Source organism: Melopsittacus undulatus, chromosome 2 (genome assembly GCF_012275295.1).
Source record: "Melopsittacus undulatus isolate bMelUnd1 chromosome 2, bMelUnd1.mat.Z, whole genome shotgun sequence".
In the NCBI taxonomy this organism is placed as follows: Eukaryota; Metazoa; Chordata; class Aves; order Psittaciformes; family Psittaculidae; genus Melopsittacus; species Melopsittacus undulatus.
In genome coordinates, this window is record NC_047528.1 from 103,322,832 (window position 1) to 103,348,142 (window position 25,311).

Consider the following 25,311-nt stretch of genomic DNA (forward strand, 5'->3'; position numbering starts at 1 on the left):
AAATATGAACCTAAACGGGCTTGAAGTAATTGTATACCATACGCTGCATTCAAAGATCATTCAGCCTTCACAGATGTCACCTTCCTGACAACATCCTCCAGCAAGCAATCATTTTGTTATTTCCCGACCCAGGAGTTGCAATGAACCTTTGCACATAACAGCCAACAGGTCTGTGAAGACACCCATTTTCCTTTTTCAATCCAGTCCTTCTCCAAGTCCTTCTCCAACCCCCCCACCATCTTTCTGCATGTTTCACAAATGTCTTAGCGTTTTTAAGTCATGGATGGTACTACTTCATGTCCCGTTTAGTTGGCATCTCTGCGCTTAGAAACCACTTTTTATGCCATTTGTCATAGATGTAGATTAACTTGTACTTATGTGCCATTTTGTCCTTCAGGCAAGAACAGCTTCTCGCACATCAGCTCTACCTCCCCTGCCATCTGAGTTATTCATGAAAGACTTAAGAAACATGTGCTAATACAGCACATTGTCTAAACCCCAGGTGTTTTATGGCAACATGTTTTCCAGTCTGCAAAACCAGACATGGGTATATCACACATGAATTCTCTTCAGTATATCTCCCACAGTTGAAGACAACATGGCACAAGTTACGAATGTTCGTCAGATGTTTATTCAGCACGACTTAACAGTTTAGCAAATTAGCGCTTTCCACCAACACGGGGAGCAGAAACCTTCACTGGTTTCACAATCTTCTGCTTAGGTGCTGCCTTTGTAGGAGCCTGTAGTAAAAAAAGAGAAAGAGAAGCAATTTCCTGGCAGTCCTGTAAGTGTCCCTGTGTATTTTAAGATTCTTGACAGGAATTTAACAATTTAAATCAAATCAGGTTAGAATTACTATCTATCACAGATGGTTACACACATACCACTAAGCTTACAGTATGTACAATACCAACACATGGTATTAATTAATAAGTAAGAATGAAATAGCTTTTATTTTAAAATAAAAACTAGCTTTTATCAATATATTGTTATCAAGTTCCTATACAGTGAAGACATCACTTCCAGACAAGATTTTAGCTATCAAAATCTCTCACATATGGTAAATTTTCTTTTCGTTTTGCTATAATATTTACTTATTCTGTAAAAAAGGTTCACTCTATTAAGCTGTTTTGGCTACATTTAACTGTAATACAAAAGTTTGGTCAAAGCACTTCCAGGTCAAAACAGATGAACAAATGCTTCTTCCAAACACAAATGGACATTTCCAGTCAAGTGCTGCACCAGCCTGTTGTGTAACAACACAGCCTGTTTGGTTTCATTATTTCAGTCCACCTACTGCATCTTACCTTTGCAGCAGAAACAGCAGTTTTCTTGGTTGCTTGCTTGGCCTTCTTGGCTTCTTTTGCAGCCCTGTCAATGCACAGAAAAAGATGACAACTGTCCATGTATGCCAGTCACTGTTTCATTGTCTCAGCACTGTATGAACTCCCCAGGATCAAGAAATGCATTATATCAGGTTTATCCTCTGGATTCAGTACCCTCTAGGGAGACTACTCCAGAGACAGTAGAAATGTGACCAAAGTGGTATTTTCGCAAAATGAGAGGGCAAGAAGAGACCCTTATCTGCTGCTACTATCTCTTGCTGAGACTACTCAGCATTACCTCCACATATATTTATTGAAAAACAAACAAACAAACAAAACCTCAAACAAACAAACCACAAGCAAAGTTCTAAAACATGGAGTTCATCTACAGTATAGCTCTTGTATGAAAAACATTCATAATCTTTGAAAAGCCTGGGATAGCTCCACTTATCTGTGATTTCTCACCTAATAGCTTGTTCCCTCTGTGCCTTTCGTACTTCAGGCTTCTGATTTCGCTTTGCCATAATCTCAGCTAAAGATGCACCAGTGATGGCCCTCTGAAACTTCACAGCACGACGCGTGCGCTTCTTTTGTATCTCTTCCTAAAACGGCATAAGATGAAGACAATTAGTATCATAAGACATTAAATAAAAGGCTAAAGACAGAAATAAGCTGCTATTAAGACAGAAGCTATTAGAGAACTGTATACAGAAGGAGGATTTTACTCCTTACTTTGGAGATAACAGATTTCTTGATTTGTCCAAGATGATGAACAGCTAAAGAAGAATAATGTATTCTCCTTTGCAAAGTATATTTTAAAAAGTATTTTGGACAAATGTGAGAAGTTCAGCCTTCTGTCACTTCCAGAAAAAAAAAATAAAATGGAGGGTGGGGAGGAAGGAGGGAGAGGAGTGGGTGGGTAAAGTCCAGTTTGATGGAATCTTCTGAAAGAAAGACACTTCCCACCTGTTTCAAGTGGGATCACAGTGCTGGGCAACAGTGAAAGCCATTGAGCATCAAGCTTCCTTCTCCAAAGGAACTGGTAAAAAACATTGACTTGTAACACATATGTAAGCCTTTCTAAATGCTCTTTTGTGATGCAAGTTTAAACAAGAGAACAAGAGCACTGAATATACCTCATGCTACATGCCTTATTAATTTATCTTGTCATGCAATGACAACTACACAGGTCAGACCTCCTACTAAGTTATAACCCAAAGTTTTCAAGAAAGGTATGTGAAAAGTTCCTGCACCCTTTAACCCCCTGATCAGGTCTCTGTGCCCTATTACCATTCAGGAAGCTTACAATTGCCAGCTTTCGGAAACAGCATTACCCGCCTATCTAAAACTATTTTTTAAAAACATATACCATTCATACTTTAAGATCTGAGCCTACTGTGGTGCCGAGTGGCCTCTTGAATATAATACTTGCCAAAAACGTCTACCTTTCAAACATAAAACACATTATAAAGTCATGTAAGTGCACTCATATTTTTGTAACTACCAGCCAGTATTCATCCTGGTTATAAGGGTCATGCCTCTACTAAAGAACAGCATACCATGTTACCTCTATTTTAACAGACCAGTAACCAAAGCTTTTGGTGGAAAACTTCTAATGGAGTGCCATTAGCCTGCGTATACTTACTGACTGTCCCTTCTTGTGTTTCCGCCTGTACAGAACAGTCCAGTTGATTTGGCGGGGATTTCTCTTGGAAAGGAATGCAGACTCACATTTTGCATTCAAGAACTGAAAAACCTAGGAAAGCAAAGTACTGTATGAGCTTTGTTTCTGAGCAAGATAGCATCACAGTTTAGCAGATGAAGAAATTCATTGATTTGGTGCTTTTCAACAGCAATACTTTTGTGTTTCTTTATACAATTAAATATTTTAAATAAAGATAGCAATAAAAAGTTTGGAATTTTGTTCTGTTCATCAAACTGACCTCTTACATGGCATTCTGAAGCAGCTTAATTTTTCTTAGGAAAGCTTAAATTACAACTGGCATCTGCTGCTAGCCAAATCTCACACAGAACCATAGAATGGTTAGGGCTGGAAAGGACCTTAAGATCATGGAGTTCCAACCCCCCTGCCATGGGCAGGGCTGCCTTGCACTAGACTGTCACCCAAGGGTCTCTCCAAACTGGCCCTGAACACTGCCAGGGATTTACCACTTCTTTGGGCAATCTGTTCCAGTGCCTCACATCATACTTTTTAAATGTTTGTCCTCAAATAACTATGCATTTTCTGTATGCGTGAGTCAAGACTTGGCCTAAGGAACACATAGTGACCAATACTCCACTCAGTTCCTTCTGGCCTAGAATAGTAGGCTGATTTGTTATTAACCAAACAAGTCAAAATACCAAATTCCCAGGAAAGCACCTGAAAATTCAGGCTATTTACTTAGCTGTCATTTCCCAAGAGATTCTGTACAAGATAGTTGTATTAGGATATCCAAAATCCAAATGTGCCCTTTGTAGGTATAAATAGTGTATTTATGTTTCTGACAACCCTTGTATGAGTTATAAGAGCCTAAAAAGGCTCTCCTCCCTAATTAATCCCAATGGTCTGTAACCAACTTATCTGCAAATGCAGTGGTTTGTTTCAGCAAATCTCAGTGCTAAACGCAGTTATGTCCAAACAGCATTTCTTACAGTACTTCGGTGCTTCAGACCAGATGCTTCAAGACACCCTTTCCAAACCGCAACCTAAAACCAGACTCAAGAATCCCATACGGTTCTCCCGCGGACCAAGTCTGACGGCAGTCATGACACCTAGACATTGACGGATGCTACAACAACGCCACCGGAAACCCCGGGCAACAGAGTTCCCCGCTGCGCGTTAAATGGGAGGACTCCGCCTCCCTTAGAACCACAAGTTCCCCTCTCAGGCCCAGCACCCTCTCTCTTCCCATGGCCCGCCTCTGCTCGGCTCTACTACGCGGTACAACTGCCTCTGCCTCGCGGCGCGCGCACCCCGGCCTCCCAGCCTGCTCCCGGCTTTACCTTGCCGTCGGTGCGGGCATAGCGGCGCCCGTGGCCAGGGTAGATCTTGTATCCGCTGAAACTGCACAGTTCGACCCTGCGCGGGAAAGAAAAGTTAGGGGAGACCGCGGGTTAGCCCAGGCGGAAGGCGCTGCCCTCCGACGGCCTCCCCGCGGCAGACAGCCGCAGATGGCCCCAGATAGAGCAACAGGAAGCCGCCACAGCTCTTACTTCATGATGGCGGCAGCTCCCACACGAGCGGCAGTCAGGAGAAAGAGGAAGAGAGGATGATGGGAAACTGCATTCCGTGCGCCGCGCGCTGCACGCCGGGACGACCACCCCCGCGCAGGGCCTGACGGGAGTGGGGAGAAGAGCAATCCTCAGCTGAAGGAGCGGGCAAGGGGGTATTCTAGGCTTTCACGCTGCCCGGGTTTCCACTAGCTGGTTAAAATCCTGCCGGGCAGTTCCATAGGTGGAACTTTCCGCCCTACCTTGAATAAAAGACTCATCATTCTCATTGCGGAACAAGACATCCAATCACCGTCTGGCGCCCGTTTTCCTGGCGGCGTTGGCAAGTGGGAAGTATGGCGTCGACAGGGGTTGCGGCAAGGACTGAGGCTGTCTCGCCAGTTGGAGGGGGTAAGAGAAGCCCTGGAGGCAGTGAGCCTAGTGGGAGCTGCGCGGCCGGATTAAAGGCGCTGGTGCTCCTCCGAGCGTTGCGACCGCGGGAGCTTGTTTGGGTTTCCGTTGTATGCTGTCGAGGAGCGGGGGCGCGCAGCGCACCCTGGGAGATGTAGTGCGGGCAGAGCCGTGCGCCGGGCTCAGGCTAAAAGCCCCTAAAGACCGTGCGGCTTGGGCAGTGAGCTATGGGGATAAAGGTCGTGGGGGGCTTGCTAGCTCCCTCGTCGCTCTCGGCCGCGACAGAGAAGTGCGAGGAAAGCAGTGTTTGGGCAGCCCGTCCTGAGAAACTGGGATACTAATCTCGCAGTGCGTTTGGCTCTGAGCATGGCCGGGAGTGGCGCGGAGAGGGGCTGTCCAAACCGATGAGGCCCGGGCCTCGTGAGGGGTTTGCCCTCAGCCTAGTAGAAGGTAGACTAGGAGTTGAAATAAGGCCCCTTTTTCCTACAGCGGAGGGCAGGGAGGTCGTGCAGTGTCTTGCTTTCTGCTTCTGCCTGAAAGGGCAGTGTGTAATGGTAATACAAATCTGACTTTGAAGCTGAGTGAGTGCACAGAAGCCTAAGTAAAAATTGTGAGCTTCTGCGATCTGTTAATGTATCTAGCACACAAATGAGCAACAAGCAATTTTGAAATATTTTCTTGTGTACTGAGAGCTTGTTAGGAAAACCTCATTCCCAAAGTATTATACTTCTGAGGCTTTATAGTATGAAATTATATTATCTTTCTGAAGATATATACGTATATATATAGTTCACACTATATACTGAATAGATATGCATAAGCAAGCAAAGCAAAGCACCCTGCTCATTGTAAGAACAGATGCCCCTGAAATAGGGAAATGTGCTGCTCTGAATCCTAAAAGGTGCCCACAAAGGTTAAATGATACCCCCAGACAACCAAGATAGTGCCAGCATCCTAGCTTCTCTAACACCTCTGTGAAACTCTACTGTTGTCTGGCATTGTAGATAAGTAACTATGGCAAGACTGACTACTAGGATGTTTAGATCAATAGAGAAGCATGTGGATAATGATGCCATAGAAATGTAGTTTCTTTGCAGATGGTTGTGTGCATGTGTTAAGTAGCATTTAGCCAAATCTTGTACCTGAATGCTTGAAAGGTGTAAGAACCATATATATACGTAGAGCCATATTCGAGGTGATCCAGTTTGAACAAATAAAAGAATTATATACCGTGGGTCCTAGCTTCTCTCTGCAGCTGTTGTTGGCCAGTTGTGACTTTTCATAACAAGCCCTTGTATGAATGGGCAGGTACAAAATTTCCCTCTTTAGTTGAAGTGACCATGTGGTAGCAGAGGTAGCTACTTCATTGAAAAACATGCAATACCTTTTCCCTGAAGGTGCAAGCGCAGCAGTGTGACTTGTTTCTGATACTGTGGGCTCTGCATTCCTGCTCTTCAGAGCTCTTTGGTGGCTGTAGTTTTGGGAAGCAATGAAAGCTTAATAAAAGTCAGAGATCCTTCTTAGAAAAGTACAATCTCCAGTTGACAAAGTGGTATTCAAAAAATGTTTGTCTGCATCTGTAGCATAACTAAACCCTAAAAGGCTGCAAACTTTAACAATATTAATATATAGTACCTGTTAGGGTAAGGGTATTATTCTGGAACATGCTGCTGAAAAAGGCAGCATTATTTATGGAATAGATAGTAAGAGAAGAGCAAGCACTAGAATGGTGTGTGTAAAACTCAGCAGAAGCTTAATGTAGGAAAATTATTACTAGCAGGTGTCACTGTATGTACCCAGTGGTCCAAGTTCCCTGTAGATGGCTTTTTATTTTTGTCCTTTTAACTTCTGTTGTAACAGTTTTTGCATGGGACGTCTTAATTTTGTGTTTCATTAATTAAATGATAAGCTAGCCTATTTACAATTTGCTCCTGCTCAAATGTCACCATCAGTATGACATATGCATGGGTCTTTGTTCTGGCTTTTTGCTAGGTACTTCACTGGAATATGTGACATTTAGCCTGTTGATACAATTTTGGGATGCAAGCATTAAAATTCCAAGGTGACATGCACTCAAGGATTTAGCCAGTGAAGTTGTGAAGTTCTTTGGCTCTGAATTAGATATATTTCCTATGCAATAAGTTAACATAGTTAAATACTTAAGATTAGGTATTTGCAGCAGCCAAACTGCTAAAAAGGAGCATGTCTTAAAATGCCTGTTAGGAAGTTTTAAAGGGAAGGTTGAGTCTTAAGTTTGTTTCTTTTCTGAAGTTTAAGCATCCAAATTCAGACAACATAGAGCTGTTAGTTTTGGTTTCACAGACTGAAACTTCTGCTTTAAGTTAGCACCTAGAGTGCACTTTATTTAAATAATAATAATAATAATAATAATAATAATAATAATAATAATTTGGGCTAATAATAATTTTCCTTTGAAATATAGAGGGTGAAAAAGAAAAATCTGCAGGTTTTGTTCAGTGATGTAGCTGTTTGAGGACTTGTTTGTGATAAGGTTTTTACCTATGTGGTGGTCCACAGCCAGAGGAATTTTGCGTTTACAAGTGCCCTAATCTTCAAATACTTTATCAGGGTGTTTGATGGAACTCTATGGAAAGGGGGTTTGCAGGTTTGCATCCCCATCAGTTTGCATTCTCATCAGGTTTCCCCACATTCTGCTTGATGAAAGGGTGGATGCTGCTTACACCCTCTTCTCAGGGTTTTTGTTTAGTGACTGGATATCTCTGTTCTTTGTGAAGGATGTGGGCTAGACATGTTCTGGGTTTGCCTAAAAGAAGGAATTCAGATAGAGTGCCTACACATAGCTAGGTAGTTGTAAAACTGCTTAGAACTTGAAAGCTTTGAAGAAATTAAGGATCAAGGATCACACCTTTATATTTAGTTACTGAAATGTTGCTCTGCTTCCCACTTTGGAAGATCTGTTACTGCCTTTCCCAGAATTCTTTGTTGGAACCTAGAATGCATATCTTTCAGTAACTGTATCAGTCTGCTGTGTTTTGCATGACATAATTTGCTTTGGTTTTACATGGAAAAGAAAGTTAATTTGTATTTGCAAATTAACTGCATACATTCTGAAACAAATCTGTCTTGCTTTGTGTTTTCTGTACATGTTCTCAGATATAAAATGTTTACTTTGGGTCTTATTTTTATTTTTCTTCTAAGGTTTGGTAGTCAACTGGTCAAGTCAAGGACTGCAAAAACTGGGTCCGGCATTACCCTGTGATGCTGATACTCACACTCTGATTCTGGACAAAAACCAGATAATTAAATTAGAACACTTGGAGAAATGCAGGAATTTGATGCAGGTCAGTGTTATTTGATTTGAATTTGCTATGAAATGATGGTGCTGTGATACTAATTAAAATACTTCTGCTTCAAGGTCATATTTTGCAATTAAAAAGTAGCAGTTACTGTCTTCATAGGAGAATAAGTGGTGGCTTAGTAAAATACAAAGCTTTGTTTTCAGCTCTGCAGTTAATAGTGGGAGAGGCTGTCACCTAGGTAACTAAAAAATTAACTAAATAAATCTGAATTGGGGGTGTTAGTGTCACTGATAACCCAAATTTTTATAATACTTAGGTTTTGAATACCTGAGTTTGTAACCTTAAAAATAACTTTGTATTTCCTCTGTGTAATAATAAAGGTGCAAACATGCATACAAGACTGTCCTCCATTTGGGTTTCGGAATTTAGCAAAGGAATGGTATGAGTAGCCTTAATTTACAAGAAGGAAAAAAAAGCCATGCGGATTAGGCTAAAATAGAAATAGCAAATAAATAAAAGTGAAGTGGAAAGAATTTGTGTAGTCTTGCTAATGTATCAATCCATGTAGGCCCTGATATTGGTAGTTATTTTAAGATAGCATCAGTCCATTTAATTTCATGAGCTTATTAGTGATAACAGTGTTAAGCCTCTGTAGAGTGTTTGCAAAAATCAGCGTATTAACCTCTGTGGCAAAGTTGTAAAAGTCCATGTTAATTATTGCAAAGTGCCTCCAGGTAGACCAGAAGTCTATGCTTAGGTTGAAGTTCCTGGTAGATTAAATTTTTAACCACTAAAAATAAAAGCCTTTTCTCTCCATGCAGTTTAATAGTTTAAACTGTTTCTTTTATTTGTGTGTCAATCTACAGCTCTCTGTAGCCAACAACCGGTTGGTGCGCATGATGGGTGTAGCAAAACTGACTAATCTCCGGGTGCTAAACTTGCCTCATAATAGCATTGGGTATGTGGAAGGACTGAAGGATTTGGTGCACCTAGAATGGCTGAACTTGGCAGGAAATAACCTTAAGGTAAAATATTTAGTCTTTTGCGTTTTTCAGAATCTAGTGTTGTAGAACTTTGGAAAATGCTGCAAAGAATAGGAACAAATGTTGATGTTTTGAATCTACTGGTTTATGAAATAGAAGAGGCAGCCTTTGGAGAAGAATTGTTTAGGAATAAAATAAAAGGTTTGATGTCAAAATTAATGAGAATTGGGAAATAGTTCCCCAAATAGAAAAAGAATTACTGTCTTTAGAATAAAACTGTGTAAAAATTCAGTTTTCATTTTGGTTTACTTATCTGGTGGTTTTTAACTTTCAAGATAATTTGTAAGAGTTATTTAATTTAACTGTTACTTAAAAGAAAGTTACTGTAATTGGCTTTTTTTTTTGTAGGCCATTGAACAAATCAATTCCTGTCTGTCTCTTCAGCATCTTGATTTGTCAGACAACAATATAGCTCAATTAGGTGATCTCTCCAAGCTGAAGTTGCTGAAGGTAGGTGCTATTTTATCTATGGGTTTGTTGCATTCTTTGCATGAAGAAATTTGCCACGAAAACTGCTGCCTTTTAAAACATTCATTATTCAAACACTAGCTCTGAAAACATTTTAATTAATCACTATAATTTCCAGAGGGAAGCATATAAAAACTATTTTCCTTGTTTTCAAGTTGCAGGAGTTGATGGGTTTTTTGTTTTGGTTTTTTTTTCTATAATTACTCTAATCTTTTTGGTAAAGATAACAGAGTGAGATCTTGCTCGTAGCTCTTGGCTCTCTTGTTTTGTGTCATGAATCAAGACAAAACAGTGTTAACTGCTTCAGCACAAACACTGTAAAGAAAAACATTTCAAATTTTCTTTTTTTTCCTGTGACGGTGCTTCTGCTTTTTGAAATAAGTTTTTTCTTGCATTATGTAAAACATAAAAATTAGTTTTCCCTTGCTGGAATAAACAAAAGTAACTTTGATGATACCAGAAAGCCTTAATTATAGTCCTTTTGTGTTTATTGTGCAGATACTGTCTGAACAAAAACTGATCAAACATACTTTTCCTCACCATATTTTTATTTTACAGACTCTGTTGCTACATGGAAATATTATAACTTCACTTCGCACTGCCCCTGTTTGTCTGCCTCAGAATCTGACTGTTTTTTCTTTGGCAGAAAATGAAATCAGAGACTTAAATGAGGTAAGATAAGGAAGATATCACTTTGCCTTTAAGTAGACTGAAAGGAGGTGTTGTGATAATTCAGTTGAAGACGTAACTGAAAATGAGCTCTCTTTTGAAAGAAACAACCCTTATTGATAGAAGTAACTTTTAATAGTTTATATGTGATAACTATAGTAGCATTAGCTGCCTTTGAATTTAAAACTTTATCCTATGAAGATAAGCTTTAAAATTTATCCTGTAAAGAAAATTTGCATTTTTTCTGTCATGTTCTTATATTATTCAAGGATGTTGGAAGTATACTTTAAGGAATAAATTCACAGAGAGCTTTTTGTGATGAAAATTGAAAGCTGAGCTGATTAACTGCTGCAGAGGGCTTCTGCAGCTACTTTGTTTAGAACAGATGTTTGAGATGTCCTTGTTGCAACTGAACTATTTTGTGCCTATGTCTTATTTTATCTATTTCTCAAACACTGTATGAGAGAAACAAATATTCTGCCTGTGATTTTTGTCTTTATTGTTTTGGGGTGGCTTTTTTTGGTTTGTTTTTTAATGTAAGCAGCAGCCAAAACTATCATTTGGAATTTCATGCTGAAAGAAAAGTCTTATTTTGGTGATATGTCTCCTCTTCAAAACATGACAGTGTTTCTCTAGCTTTTAGTCTTGCCATTTTTTTTGTCAAAATCTCAATGCCTGTTACAGTAGACTGGAATCATACAAATAATATACTATTCTATGCATAAAGACCCATTCCCAGATTTTAAGAGAAGCTTGTGGTTTCCAAGGGCTATATTATTTAAAGGAGAATTAATGGGAAAATGGCAGTAATCGATAGAAGGTCCTTTGAAGACTATAGAATCCTAGAATGGTTTGGGTTGGAAGGGACCTTAAAGATCGTCTAGTTCCAACCCCTGCCATGGGCAGGGACACCTTCCACTAGACCAGGTTGCTCAAAGCCCCATTCAGCCTGGCCTTGAACACTTCCAGGTATGGCAGCTTCTCTGAATAACCTGTTCCAGTGTCACATTACCTTCACAGTGAAGAATTTCTTCAGTATATCTCATCTAAATCCCTCTTCTAGTTTAAAGCCACTGTTCCTTGTCCTGTCACTGCATGCACTTGTAAAAAGATGTTCAAAAGGGAATGTGATTGTCAGAGTATTTGTAATTATGTTGTTTTGTGTGAGATGTCTAGCTGTTACTAGGAGAAATGTGGTACATTCTTTTAGCATTTAATGATTCTATTCAGTTAAAAAATGTCTTTTTCTCTTAAGGTTTCCTTCCTGACCTCTCTCCGTCAGTTGGAACAATTGTCAATTATGAACAATCCTTGTGTGATGGCCACACCTTCTATCCCTGGCTTTGACTACAGGCCATATATTGTCAGCTGGTGTCTGAGCCTTAAAGTTCTAGATGGATATGTGATTTCTCAGAAGGAAAGGTGATACAATAATATTAAGTCTCTAAAGTTATTAAATAAAGTTTGGCTAAACTTAAATACTATTTTTATGCAATAAAAAAATGAGAAAGTGCTAATGATTTGAAATTGTCTTGCTAAGGGCCGTATGAGATACAGGCCAATGGAAATTTAGCAAAAGCTACAACATTTCAAATGTTGCACTGGAATTATTATGCAAGATCTCATGTTTATTTAAGTAGATGTATGAAGTTAAGCTTTTGTTTTGTTACTCAACTCACAGTAGTACTTTTGCAGAGCAAAACTGGCAGCAATTCTGTTACCCCCTTCCAGCCTCTTTGACTTTGCAGAATGAGACAATAGGTAGATGTGTAAGTATTACCTTGGAGGAAGCTCAAACATGCCCTTTTATAAAGGGCCTTATTTGCATGTGCATTTCTAGACTTGGCAGTTTTTGTATCAATTAGTAAAATATTACTTAGCTTGAATCACTTGTTACTGTAGTCATTGTGGTCATTGTATCACTATTATCTGTGGGACAGTAGGGAAGTCTTCTTGAAGTTCTTGCCATCAGAACAGTCCAAGCCTAAATATCACCCAGTATAAACACAGTCCGATTCTATTCCAGTACTTTAACATATTGCAGGACATTTAATGTCTTCTTTTTTAGCCTGTTACTAAAATAAAAAGCTGCCTTTTTGGTCAAAGTTAAATGAGTTCTGTTTCCCCATAACGTGACTTTCTCAAAAAGGTGCTTGTAAGAACTCCAGATATTTTTTTTTCCATGACTAATGGGATTTTCTTATTAACTGTATTATATACAGATCTATTAAATGTTCTAGGACTGAAGAGCATTTAATTTAAAAGCAGATTTCGGTTGTTGAATACTTTTGGTAAGATAAGCTCTCTGTGCCTATTCTGCATGTTTGTGTGAACTTTTCTGTGAGAACTTCGCTGATTAATTCATTGACACAAATGTATTTGCAGTGCTTGACGACCACACACAGATAAAGCAGAGACTGCACAGTTTGGTCAGTTGTTTTTTTCATCAATGCTCGTATAAAGGAATACTTGTTCATTATCCTGTAATGAGATTCTCAATTCCTCTGGGCATATATTGTAAGTTTTGATTGGGTTTGTATATTAGCATGTAAGTACCAACTAGAAGAACAGTACTCGAAGGAGAGTTAGGGATTTTATGCCATACATTAATTGTGACTGTTTTCTCACTTCCTAACAGTTTGAAAGCAGAATGGCTCTACAGTCAAGGTAAAGGCAGATCATACCGACCTGGGCAACATGTTCAGCTAGTGCAGTACTTGGCTGTTGTTTGTCCTCTTATATCTACATATGGTCTCCAGACTGAAGAGGATGCCAAACTGGAAAAAGTACTGAGTAAGCAAAGGTGAGAACTTCTTGTTTCCCTCTAGTTAGAGAACGTAAACGAGAATATAGTGATATGTCTAATGTTTTAGATATAAGATTTCCATGCAAGTATTTCAAAACAACAGTGAGGGCTGAAGGTAAGAGGTGTAATGGCAGTATAGGAAGTGTCCTTGAGGGGAATGAGAGGCAAGACAGGGGCGTCAGGAGTGTTTCTTGCCTGCTGGGCCATCTGGGGGCAAATTCTTTGTATTTTTTCAGTCTGTTCTCTGTAGGTCATTGAAGGTTATTTGTGTTATTTTTGCCACAGCCCTGTCTACTGTGAGACTTTTTTTTTCCCCTACAGAGAAAGTAAGGAAAACCTCAAAAAGAGCTTAGATTAACTTTAATTTTAGTTTTAAATGGAGATTATTGTGGTAAAATTGTATATTAGCCACTTCTTTTGTTGTTAGTGTGTTCTTTCTTAGTTTTAAAGTTAAGGTTGTTCTTTGAGTGGTGCATATCATGATATCTGTATCTGGCATCTCAGGTCTGTCAGCAGAGGCCTTTGTAGAGTCTGTTGGTTCTGCCAGCAGCAGCTGCTCTGCTGAAGTCTGTGCAAGTAGATAAGGAGAGTTACTATGGTGCGCTTTCCTCCTATGAAAACTAAGTGGGTGAAGTAATTGGGATTAAAAGCCAGAAAACGTAACAATACACATATCCCAGTTCCCCAGGACCTATTGACAAAGCCTTTTTGCAGAAAAATCAGAGCAGAAGGCTCAGCTCAAAGGAGTAAGCCATGTAAGTTGCACAGCAGGGTTAGAAAGCTGGGCAACAGAAGTGTTGTGGTAAGCAGAAGGGCGGTATCTCATCAAATGGGCTGGAAACCTGGGAGGATCTGGAAGGAGCTACTACATGCTTTTTTAGTGTAGTTTGATTTCAAAGAGGAAATTGTAGACCTATTGGGGGTATTTCAGAGGATAAGGTACAATAAAAGCATATTGACATTGAAATTTCCAGTTAAGTGCTCTGACATTCATATGATGTTTCTGGGGAAAAGGCAGGAAGCTGACTTGCAAAATAGAATTCTTAAAAAAATTAAACCAACCCCAACAAACAAATAAAAATCCCCTCCCCAGAAAACAGCCCCTTAAAATCCCCAGTACATAAATATATATAATTGCACACACATGTGATTTACAAGGCATTTTGACTTTCTGACCTCTACTTCATGATCTTTAAATTTACCTCAGCTGAAACAACCTGTGGTTTGTTTTTTTTTTTTTTCAGTTTGTGAAAGATAATTTATGTTTGTGTCAATGCTGATTTGTATTAGTATTTTGTCCCGTTGGTAACAGGGACATGTTTTCCTTGTTCAGTCATTTTCAAACGTAAAAGACACTCTCTCCATTCCTCAAATACATGCAAGTATAAGGTTTTCTGCAGCAGACAGTTAAAAGATCTGCCTATCTTTCTGGTGTATAGAAATACTTCCTGGTTTTCAGTCTATAGTCAGAATTGCATGTTTGATTTTTTTTTTTTTTTTTGCAATACGTGTGCGTGTAATGAAGAAAAAGGGGCAGGAAGAAGAACAGGAGCAGTCTGTGCAATCCCTGGTTTGTGACTAGTCCTGTTAGTGTCTTGTAGGGATCTGTATAACTAGCCTCTTGGTTAGAATTGTTTGATCACTTATGTCCTTCAAAGTAGCTGAAAGTTTCTTTTAGATATTTTCTGTATCCCAGAACTTTAAAAGAAATATAAAAATCTGTTGGAACTCTGTGCTTAGGTTTCACCAGAGGCAGCTGATGCATCAAAACCAAAATGAAGGACCACCTACATCTACTCCCGAAAAAACACCGCCAGTCACTCATGAGCACAGCAGTCCAGCCCAGCCACCACAGATAGTTCTTGAAAGGGGTAAGAAGCTATTCTGCACCTGTGAGCTAACCTGTGGAAAAATTGTGTTTCTTTTTTTTGGTGTGGGGTTTTTGTTGTTGTTTGGGTTTTTTTTTGGTAACATGGATAACTGAAGAGAATTTCTGATCAAAAGCCTGTTTTTAGTCTGTTGAGTTTTGGAGACTTTCAACTGAAATTATACTTTGTTTTCTAAAAATACATGTTTATTCATATCTTGAATGTCTTTCACCTAATAATCTTGCTATACTGTTAGTAAGATTAAGTGGAAAAGCACAAGCCAGTAAACTAAAGAGTTATTACTTTGACTGTTATATCTGATAAAAGCATAATTTCTTGGGGAGGGGAGACAGTTTGTGCAATTTACTATACCAAGTATTTGCAAAGTTTGTGGGTGTTAACTGTAATAAGCAGTTATTGTTTTTATTCTACAGAAATAATGCTTATCACTGCTGGCATTTTAGATCTTATACACCCAGGTTCAAACTACCTTAACCGAATTGTGAATCCCTGTGAATTAAATGAAGATATGTTATTGAAATGTTATGACACTTTTGAATATGGCTTTCTGCCTGTCTAGAACCTATGATCCAGAAGAATTCTTGGATTGGACCAAGTGCAAACGATGATCATTCCTGTGCAGTAAAGAACACTTCTCTTCTTGAAAGAAGCTTTCACAAGGAGCTATACCTCGAAGATATACAGACTGATGAAGACAGACTAAACAGCAGCCTTTTATCATCAGAGTCTACTTTCATGCCAGTTGCTTCAGGATTGTCTCCAGTGACTCCTGCTTCAGACTTGAAGCTAGATGGAATCAGTCTGGGCTTAGAAGATGATGGTAATACAGTGACTGCATGTGTGAAGGATGTTAATAGCAGAGAAACAACTAACAATCAAGAAGCTTCATGTGTTACAAGACAACACTCTAACAGAGCAGTGGGACGTGTAGAAACTCAAGAGAATACCAAAGAGAGTATTCTGTTGCCTTCTAATCCAGTAACAGATGGCCTGACTGCTAATACTAGCAACTGTTCAGCATCCTCTGGAGACCAAGTTCTACACAGTCACCCCAGCACCTCAGTAGACATTGAACCAGGAGTTACAACTCTCTGTCCTGACCAGATGACAGGAGAAAGTTCTGATTCATTAGCTGTTGTTGATCAAAGTGCAGCTGAACTGCAAAGAATGACTAAAGCAGCTACCAAGCTTCAAGCCTGCTGGAGAGGTTTTTATACAAGGAACTATCATCTCCAAGCCAAGGAAGTGCGCTCTGAAATTCGATTAAACAGAATGCAGGAGCACATAATTTGCTTAACTGATGAAATAGAAAAGTAAGTTGAGGTCATGGTGTGTATTTTCAAATCTGCATTAATATAACCAGTGTTCCAAGATATTTCAGAACAGGTATAAATGGGTCTTGATACAACTACTCACAGTAGAACCTAGCATTAGTAATATAAAACTCTGATTGCAGTAGAGGATTGCTTCCTGTAAGAAAAGCACAGTTATGCACATAGCTGTAAATATTCTCAAAGTGCCTTCTATGAGTGGGTTGGGTTAGAAGGCATTTTTTTTCTATTCCTCTATTAGTAGACCTTGCATGTTTCACTGCATAGCCAAAATAGAAATTGTTAAGTGTGATGATTTTTTTTTTCACTTGTCTCCTAGCAATTACAGTCTATAAATGAAGCGTCCATATTGAGAGTCATTGCTCTGTTACTGCTGAAAAGAATTTTCTCTGCCTTGCATGATACAATTTTAAAATGTGATTCTATGCTTGATTCTGGTTTTGTGGTTTGTTTTGTTGGGGTTTGTTTATTTGTTTTATGGGTTTTTTTGTTTGTTTGGTTTGGGTTTTTGTTTTTTTTTTTTTTTTTTATCCTGTGAAACCACATTTGGAGGAGGTCATTATCAAAATTCCTCAATTTGTAAGACATAGATTGCAGATTTGGTTAATATATTTCTGGATTAGCCCAGAAACTGACAGTCTGACAGGCTCATTTTCTTTACTATCACAAGCCACAAAAGTTCTGTGGATCAGATTGAGCCTGTGAACTTCTAGAAACTCTCAATGCTTACACATCATACCTGTATCCAAGTGGTATCATTTAGGTAGAACATAATTTGAACTGAAGAAGTGCTTTATTCTTTTTTTTTTGGCTGGGCGGGGAGAGTGGTTCAGTTTATAAAAATGCACTTAAAGTACTGGCAAGCTGATAAATGCTGCTGCAAAAGGAAGCAGAATCGTAACATAACTCTCAAAAAGAAACTTGAAGTCAGCAGCTGGATATTGATGACAAGACAGACTGCAGTAATGCCTAAATGTTAGGCTCTGTTGTATCTTTCAAAAGTGCAGCTATGTAAGTAGGCATTTTTATGTATTCTTGTTTATCTTGTTGCTGAAATACAGCTTATTTAAGCTGCATAAATTTGAATGTGTGTTTTTGCAGACTGAGAAAAGAGAAAGAGGAAGACAAGATTCAGAGGCTTGTACAGGAGGAAGCTGTCAGATTTCTTTGGAGCCAGGTAGAGAGTTTTAGTCCTCTTATTTTTCTGCTTACATATGAATTTGAATAGCATTTTTTCATACTGGTTATCCTGAAGAGATAATCAATGTGGTTCATTTTTTCCAGTGATAACTTGGGTGGCTTATTGGAATGTACTTCCTGTGTTGTTTGCTATATTGGTGTTCTTGGGGAAAATAACACTTGGAAGTATTAGTGTTGGGACACTTTTTTTGTTACAGAAGGCTAAATTATAGCCTTGTGCAAGGAGGAGGACAAAATGCAAGGGAAGCTAAACAAGTGTAGCAGAAGTGTGAAGAATGTTGTAACTGCTAGATGTCTAAGGCAAATGAAATGGTGTCAAGCTATGTTGCTTATGAGCAACTGATTTCTAAAGTAGAAACGTTATTAATACGTCTTCTAATATGCTATTATTTCAAATATAAGACTGACTATTTTCTTAAGCATGGTTTTTATCATGAAGGTTCCCTATCCTTTCAGTTTTTAAGAGCAGACTCCTTTTTCTTCACGTTCTTGAAATGGAGGGCTTTTGTGCTCTGTCAGTGTTGGGCATCTAGGGTTAAAAGCCTTTTATTTTTTTTTTTAACAGTGGGAAGACCTCATAGCAACCTTCCAGTATTTGAAGGGGGCTTACAAGGATCCTGGGGAGGGACTCTTGATTAGGGGCTGTAGTGATAGGACAAGGGGTAATGGGTTTAAACTTAAACAGGGGACATTTAAGTTAGATATAAGGAGGAAGTACTTTACTGTGAGAGTGGTGAGGTATTGGAACAGATTACACAAAGAAGTGGTACAAGCTTCATCCCTGCAGTGTTCAAGGCCAGGTTGGACAGAGCCTTGGGTGACATGGTCTAGGGTTAGGCGTCCCTGCCTATGGCAGGGGAGGTTTGAACTAGGTGATCTTAAGGTCCTTTCCAACCCAAACCACTTATTCTGTATTTTCACTGAAGTGAAAATATAGTTCATTTGGTCTTAAATCTTATACTACTTTGTTGCTGATTGCAAGAAATACTTTAAAAATCAAAATACTTAGTTGCATTTCATAATGAAATTCTTTCTCTACTTTACAGGTTAAATCCCTTCAACAGTGGCAGCTTTCAGTGACACAAAATTTAGGTGCCACTTGGCAACCTAGGATCCCGTCAGCCAGTACTTTCTGTCCCTCTGAACCATCTATTCAGTCATCCACACTTAAGCAAGAAACCCCAGCAAATGTTAGTTCTGCTTGGTTAGTTCCAGCTAATGACGTTCTTCAAGAAAAGTCTTTTTTGCAGTTCCCAGATTCTGGTTTTCATTCGTCTGCAGCTGATCAGACTCATACTGGTGACTTGTGTAGCTGTGAGAAGAGTTTAGCAGAAGGGACTGAGAGCTCTCTTTCACTGGACACTGTCAAACAATGTGGCAATTCTGTTTCAGCATATTCTTCAGATGCAGAAGATGTCCATGGGAAATGTGGGCAAAGTAAAGAGAGCTTTACTGGTGAGCAGGACAACACACTAATACAAGAGTATTTGAAATCTGTTCAGCAGCTGGAAGAGGCTGAGGAAGGGACAAATTGCAATGATGAAACAGAGGGTAGATGGCTACAAATCACTGTTCCAGCAGAAAGCCAAGATTCTTCATCTGACACTGTCCTTACAGATCTCCCTCAGGATACATCTTCTCCTGTCCAAGGTGAAATCAGTCAGACACCAGACAGCTGCAAACTGAATTCAGGAATAGTAGAAGGGAAGCAAACGGACTGTGATTCTTCGTTTCAGTTGCTGCATGTTGGAATAGCTGTATAATAGGCTCAGTTTCACAAAGGACTGGGGATTCCATTTTACTTCCTTTCTTTTTCCCATTTGTACAAAACTTACTTTTTGTGTGCTGTTTCAGATTTTGCTTCATGTTATTAATTTGTTTTAGTTAGTATTTTATTAATGTTGCTAAGGACTGACACTATGCTAACCTGAAATCAGCAAAGTTCTCTGTGACAATCATGCACTTTATTTTCAAACATAAAACTGGTATCCTAATAACTGGCTTCCATTCAATTAATTCTGGAGGTTGGAGGTGGGGGTAGTGTTTCCTGTAAATTCACATAAGTGAATTTGTTAATAAGTCTTTAAATTTTTTCTGAAGTACAGGATTGAGTGCTTACTTTGCTAAGAGAATGAAACAAAATAGGAAGAAACAGAGTCAATGGAGTCAATATAGGCACTGTATGTGTGTATGGATACAACCTGATAATAAAGATGACAGCAGTTGCCTTTCAGACTTTTTGACTTTAGTAAGAGTAGTTTGGTCAGTGTTTCAAAGATTCGTTCCATGAAAACAGTGTCCGTGTCAGTGACTTCTTCTTGTACTTAATTGAAACTGCTGGCTAGGAATTAGGTCATTTATATACGTACTGACACAAGGACTACAGCAGGTAAGACCTTGGGGATGTTTGCCCTGGGATTGAGTTTCCCTGCTTTCTCAGGTACGACTCAAAGTGGAACCAGTAGCAGCTTTTACTGAATAAAGAATTTCAGAAGGGCATATGATTTGGGAACATCATATCCGAGACTGCACTGCTGGGTTACAGCAGCAGACTTGGTAACATGTTTTGCTTCCACAAGGATGCTAATGTCATTGTGGAATTTGGATCTGCATGGCTTTCAGGACCATATTGTGTTTGATGGATCACAACTACTTCTATCTACAGGTATAAATATGGCAAATGCCGTGGCTTAAAATAATTTCTTGACATCTATGTCGAGTTTTCTGTTATTTTCTCTGTATTTCTGTTATTTGATATTGTAATTAGATGTGGTTAAAAAGTTGTTTCTTCCCTATTGGCAAATGTGCTAAGTTACCTAGGTTATGCTTCCATTTAAATACTGGGCAAAGCAATAGGGTTCGTACATTGCCTAGCCATTGCTATCTTGGTTTCAGGGTTTGTTTTTTTTTTAGTGGGAAAAGATCAGGTATCTCAGTGTACTGCAAAAGTGACAAGGGAAATCTGTTTTGCCATGTAATTTGTGATGGACACTAGTAAAATAAGAGGTGATGTTGTGACTTCTAGGGGTCAGTTCAGTTTGCTAATACTGCATTTTGCAATGCGTACTGGAAGGCCAGTGGTTCAGTAGTTTGCTAATGCTCACTTCTTTGATATAAAGGCACATGCATATTCTAATTCTCTGAATCCACAGGTTAACTTCCGGTGCTATGGTGTCATTAAAATAAACTAGTGCTGTTTTCAAGTGACTTTTATGGTAATGATACTATGTAAAGTAACATAATTTCTGTAAAAGCTTTGGTTGCTTGTCTGTTTTAGGTTCTGAGCTGAAATTTACCACTACTCAGGAGTTCAGTTTAAGGCCTCAAAATAGCCATTATTTAGAATATAAATAGTGTATTGGACTTGTACCAACTATCTGACAAGTGGTGAAGTTCACCTTGGAAGAATAAAGCTTGCCTTTGTATATAGAGTAGCTATCATCTCTTTTTCCCCACCCCCAAAAAAGTCTAGAGCACTGACTTCCCTAAAGGGCTGTTGCTGCAGTCAAGCTGACATTCGACTGTACCTTGCATTAAGTGTTTAAGAAAAAAAAACAGCTGAGCTGTTACGTTCTTAATGTGCTATCTAACTCAGTCTAGCTACAACATAGAATCATAGAATAGTTAGGGTTGGAAAGGACCTCAAGATCATCTAGTTCCAACCCCCCTGCCATGGGCAGGGACACCTCACACTAAACCATATCACCCAAGGCTTCATCCAACCTGCCAGGGATGGAGCATTCACCACCTCCCTGGGCAACCCATCCCAGTACCTCACCACCCTAAAAGTAAAGAATTTCTTCGTTTGTAGCATAACCATATTATAATTAGATCTTAGAACATTAGTGTGCTTGTGTATTAAAAGTAGTACAGGTGCATTAATGTATCACAACATCTAAATAACTGTTCAAAGAAGCATGTAGTCTACATGATCATACCATTGTCCTGAAGGTTCTCACCTTGTATTTTAATCTGCCATGCTTGGAGATGCCTGTAGTTCATAGGAATTGGCTCAAAAAAAATCTCATGTAAACCTTTAAGGAGACTCTCTTTTGGGTTTTGAAAGAGAAATTATTTCTGTCTGCAAAACAGGCCTCTTTGGGGCAGTGATCAGGTGTAATAAAACAGAAAGTTCTTTTTCATGGCATAATGCTGTATTAGCACATGCAAAACTTGGCAGAAACTAGACCACTGTCTGGATAAAATGTTTCACTTACTGAAGACAGTGAGGGACCATGTATATTTTGCTATTTTGGATTATTGTCACTTTTGCTGCAGAATTAGAGGACATACAACTTTAATTTTGGAGGTGTCAAAGGGGGAAAATTTGGTAAAACTTTTTATGGAAGCCCTAGATATTTCTTGACATTTCCCCTTTTGCTAAGGGTGTGTATACATGAACACAAGATGGCTTATTTTAACTGACGACTAAGTCAACTGTTGGCTTTTTTAAAATTGTAACTGGTATATTCAAAAGTGATTTTTATGGAGGTACAGCAAAATGTGTACAAGCATATCATCAGCTTTATCATACACCTTTGGGGAAGCTGTGCAATATGATATTCTGATGTTCTGAAACCTTGAATGTATAGAAGTTGAGTTGCCGAAATATACAGAAATCACAAAGAATTATGAAGTTTGGTAGTAATTTTTACAGGTTTACATGTAATTAGTCTGTATATACACAAAACATTTTCATCCAGACCATTAAAATACATTCAGGGAAAGATAAAATGGGGGATAGCGTGGAAGAATAAGGAATCAAACTGGATGGGTATTTAAAAATGGCTTCCTCCCCCTCCCCCCCCCAGTCTGTTTTGAGCTCTCACATTGTGATATGGAAGTATCATAGTTTAATATATGGCTTAACACTTATTCACTTTTTCTTCATTGTCTGTATGTTTTCTTTATGTATGTAATATTCTTTTACCTGGATAGGGATGCCCAGGTCCCTTTTGGAGATGATGGAAGTTTCATAAAGGAATTAGAAGACCTATCATATGAAAATGCATTTCTGAAATTTTCCTCTTTTAATATGGTATGTCTTTCAGCATTTTCCTTTTGCAAGGCTTCGTATTTGTTAGATGACTGTACTTTGCAGAAGGAAAGCTTGTCTGTTGTATTTTTGTTCAGGGTCGATGCAAGAGATTTCTAATGGTTATTTCTCAAGCAATGTTGTCAGCTCTGCTGTGAGTACAGTTCAAGCACTTCTGTAATTCCCTTCAGAAAAATCAGCTGAATATAGCTCAGATTAACTATTTAATCTGTGCCATGCAAGTAGTTTTGCCCCAGATGAGGTGGTCAGCACATGCAAACCTTTTTCAGGTAGTCTATGGCAGAAATTACTTTTGCTTTATTTCCTGAAGGTAAGGACCTGGAGGAAGGTGGAAATGCATTTATATGTGTTTTCAGGTTTAGTCTGTGATGGTAATACCAGCTGCTTTATGATTGCTGTTTCAGTTTTCTCACAATTATTTTCATAGTTTATACATTTTAGTCTTTCATGTAATGAAGAATGCTTTTTTTTTTCTACTTCATGCAGTATAAATATTTGATAGATGCTGTTCTGGATGGTATTTGGAAAGGTAGAAGAATATCATGAAAGCAGGTCTGTTCGCATTTTGTATTTCAAGTTTACTTTAAGGTACTTTGTATTATCTCCTCTATGGTTAGGTAACTTCATTACAAAAGAATACAACAGAGCAATGCCTTATTAACAACAGCAAGTAAACTTTCTGCCTCTTCCATGAGCTGAGTTTAATGGTCACAACTGGTTTTAGTACTGAAATATGTAATTTAAATGAATGGGAAATTTAACTTCTGAATTAAAGCAGCAACTGTGATGTGTTTGTTTTGTTGGAATTGGTTTTTGTGGGGGGAGGTTGTTTTGGTGATCAGTGTTTTGGGTTTCCTTTTGTGACTATTCCTGTGTGGTGCTATTTTATAAGCAAAGAGTGTGTGGCAAGGATGGAATTTTTGAAAGGGACTGCATATTGGCCTAGCTCTGCTTTCATTTCCTTAAAAGTAAGGTCCTGCTTGAGTCTTTGTGAACTGGCTGCCTAAATTGGGTTTTTATCATATTTACATCTCCAGAAGAAATTTCTTGCTAGAAAGCAAGAAGACATTAAGACTGAAAAAAAAAAATTGTTGCTTCTAAAACACGAATATCTTTCACCAAATACTTTGAGGAATTCCTTGTTAAAATAAACTGCAGAAACCTAACTGTTTGTAGTAAAGTTCCTTAAACAACCGTAGGTTCTACTGATTGTATGCAGCAATTTAAATAATGCACTTAGCAGCCAGTCTGCATGTATATAAAAAAACAAGTTTGGGGTTTTTTTTCCTGAATAATGTTTGTATCTCATTGTACCTGCTTGCAAGTTGGTCCTGGCTTTTCTGAAGTTGTATATATTGTCTCAAGAACTCCAGTCTTAAATTTCTACTTGTATCTTCAATTTTTGTTCATCAAACACTTTGCTACATTCCTTTGAGACTACCTGGCTACTTTTTAACTGGACTTGAAGTTACAATGTGTCTCTCACAGATACACTTTTTCCTGAGAGGATAGAATTGTAGCATTTAGCCCAGGGTCCCAGTGACAATATAATATAAAAAAAAAAAAGCTGATCAGTTCACCCGCTTTTAGCTAGCGGGAGAGAGGCTCTTTCCTGTTCTATTAATTGTTGTTTTTTTTTTTTCTTGAGGACTGTGCAACCCAAATAAATAAGAATCAAGCATTCATTAAGTCTTTTTTTCATAGTTCCAGGGTGGTTTTTTTCCCCAGTTTGGCTTTCTAGAACAAGAGAAAACACTTGTTTTCTATATGCCTGCCAGAAAGTTAGGATTTCTGTCTATTTTTAAGTGCTTTCTTTATGTCAGTAATGGAAAAAGCACAGGATCCTTTACTTGCAAAAGCGTAAAATAGTGTTTATCAGGAAGGGTGCTTTATCTCCTAGTAAGTGCCACACTCGCAATAGGAAACTACTTTTCTGGCTTCATTACATGTACAAGTATATGGGACAAATTCACTTGTAGCATAATTCTACTGAACTAGATTTTGTTGAGTCTTTCACAGTAATGTTCTACCTCTAAACTATAATCTGAAAAATTAACAATTAGGTGTTGATTTTCTACTTCTCACTATTTTCTGTGAAGAATGGTGGGTGGTTAAATTGGTACAGTTGGTATATTTTCTATAAGTGTTTACATTTCTGGAATTGTTTCTTAAATATTTTGTTTGTACCTCTGAGTTTTGAAATTTAAATAAATTATTTGTATGCTTGTTGAAATAACTTGTACTTTGGCCTGACTCTTACAGCTAATAATGCTTGCGATTGGATGACTTTTAGAGATAGAAAGTTTAGAAATACAAACCAGTGATGACAAGGTAAGCATTAGCATTCTTCACTTTTTACAGCTTTTTACAGCTTAATGGCCCACTGTTTCAGTGCTGAAGACAGTGAAAGTGTGGAAGAGTACTTGAAATTTATACCCAAATTGATCAGGAGAAAATATCACTGAAAGAGGTATTTGTGATTTGCAGTTCTTTGTTTATGTCACTGCCCCTGTCTTCCATGTTCTTAATTCTCTCCTGTGTTTAAATTAAAAGATGTGGCAGTATTCTGTAAAAAGCTTTCTAGAATTAGGATTAAGGCTGTGGACTTATCAAGAGAAATAT

The 25,311-nt window shown here is 38.5% G+C and overlaps 2 protein-coding genes across 2 annotated transcripts; one reads left to right on the forward strand and one right to left on the reverse strand.

The window, feature by feature from the left end:
* Positions 1 to 608: 608 nt before the first annotated feature.
* On the reverse strand, positions 609 to 4,677 carry RPL24 (ribosomal protein L24). The gene is made up of 6 exons (XM_005151578.3): positions 4,539 to 4,677; positions 4,329 to 4,404; positions 2,971 to 3,081; positions 1,791 to 1,927; positions 1,308 to 1,371; positions 609 to 740 (listed from the first exon to the last, which is right to left on the reverse strand). The coding sequence occupies exons 1-6, from the start codon at positions 4,541 to 4,543 to the stop codon at positions 660 to 662; spliced, it is 474 nt and encodes a 157-aa protein (XP_005151635.1). The 5' UTR covers positions 4,544 to 4,677; the 3' UTR covers positions 609 to 659.
* On the forward strand, positions 4,556 to 24,922 carry CEP97 (centrosomal protein 97). The gene is made up of 11 exons (XM_005151755.4): positions 4,556 to 4,946; positions 8,127 to 8,269; positions 9,094 to 9,252; positions 9,619 to 9,720; positions 10,297 to 10,410; positions 11,663 to 11,829; positions 13,046 to 13,210; positions 14,954 to 15,084; positions 15,662 to 16,415; positions 17,535 to 17,610; positions 18,680 to 24,922. The coding sequence occupies exons 1-11, from the start codon at positions 4,892 to 4,894 to the stop codon at positions 19,394 to 19,396; spliced, it is 2,583 nt and encodes an 860-aa protein (XP_005151812.3). The 5' UTR covers positions 4,556 to 4,891; the 3' UTR covers positions 19,397 to 24,922.
* The last annotated feature ends 389 nt before the right edge of the window (positions 24,923 to 25,311 follow it).

What these genes read in the sequence shown, in the direction of transcription:
- RPL24 (XM_005151578.3), bottom strand. An exon ending in AACACAAGAAGGGACAGTCA is followed by an intron (nt 1,928 to 2,970) that starts GTAAGTATACGC and finishes ATGCCGTTTTAG; the next exon opens with GAAGAGATACAAAAGAAGCG. An exon ending in CTGCTGTTTCTGCTGCAAAG is followed by an intron (nt 741 to 1,307) that starts GTAAGATGCAGT and finishes TTTTTACTACAG; the next exon opens with GCTCCTACAAAGGCAGCACC.
- CEP97 (XM_005151755.4), top strand. Translation starts at nt 4,892, where the DNA reads ATGGCGTCGACAGGGGTTGCGGCAAGGACTGAGGCTGTCTCGCCAGTT. An exon ending in CCAAGCTGAAGTTGCTGAAG is followed by an intron (nt 9,721 to 10,296) that starts GTAGGTGCTATT and finishes TTTATTTTACAG; the next exon opens with ACTCTGTTGCTACATGGAAA. An exon ending in AAAGTACTGAGTAAGCAAAG is followed by an intron (nt 13,211 to 14,953) that starts GTGAGAACTTCT and finishes CTCTGTGCTTAG; the next exon opens with GTTTCACCAGAGGCAGCTGA.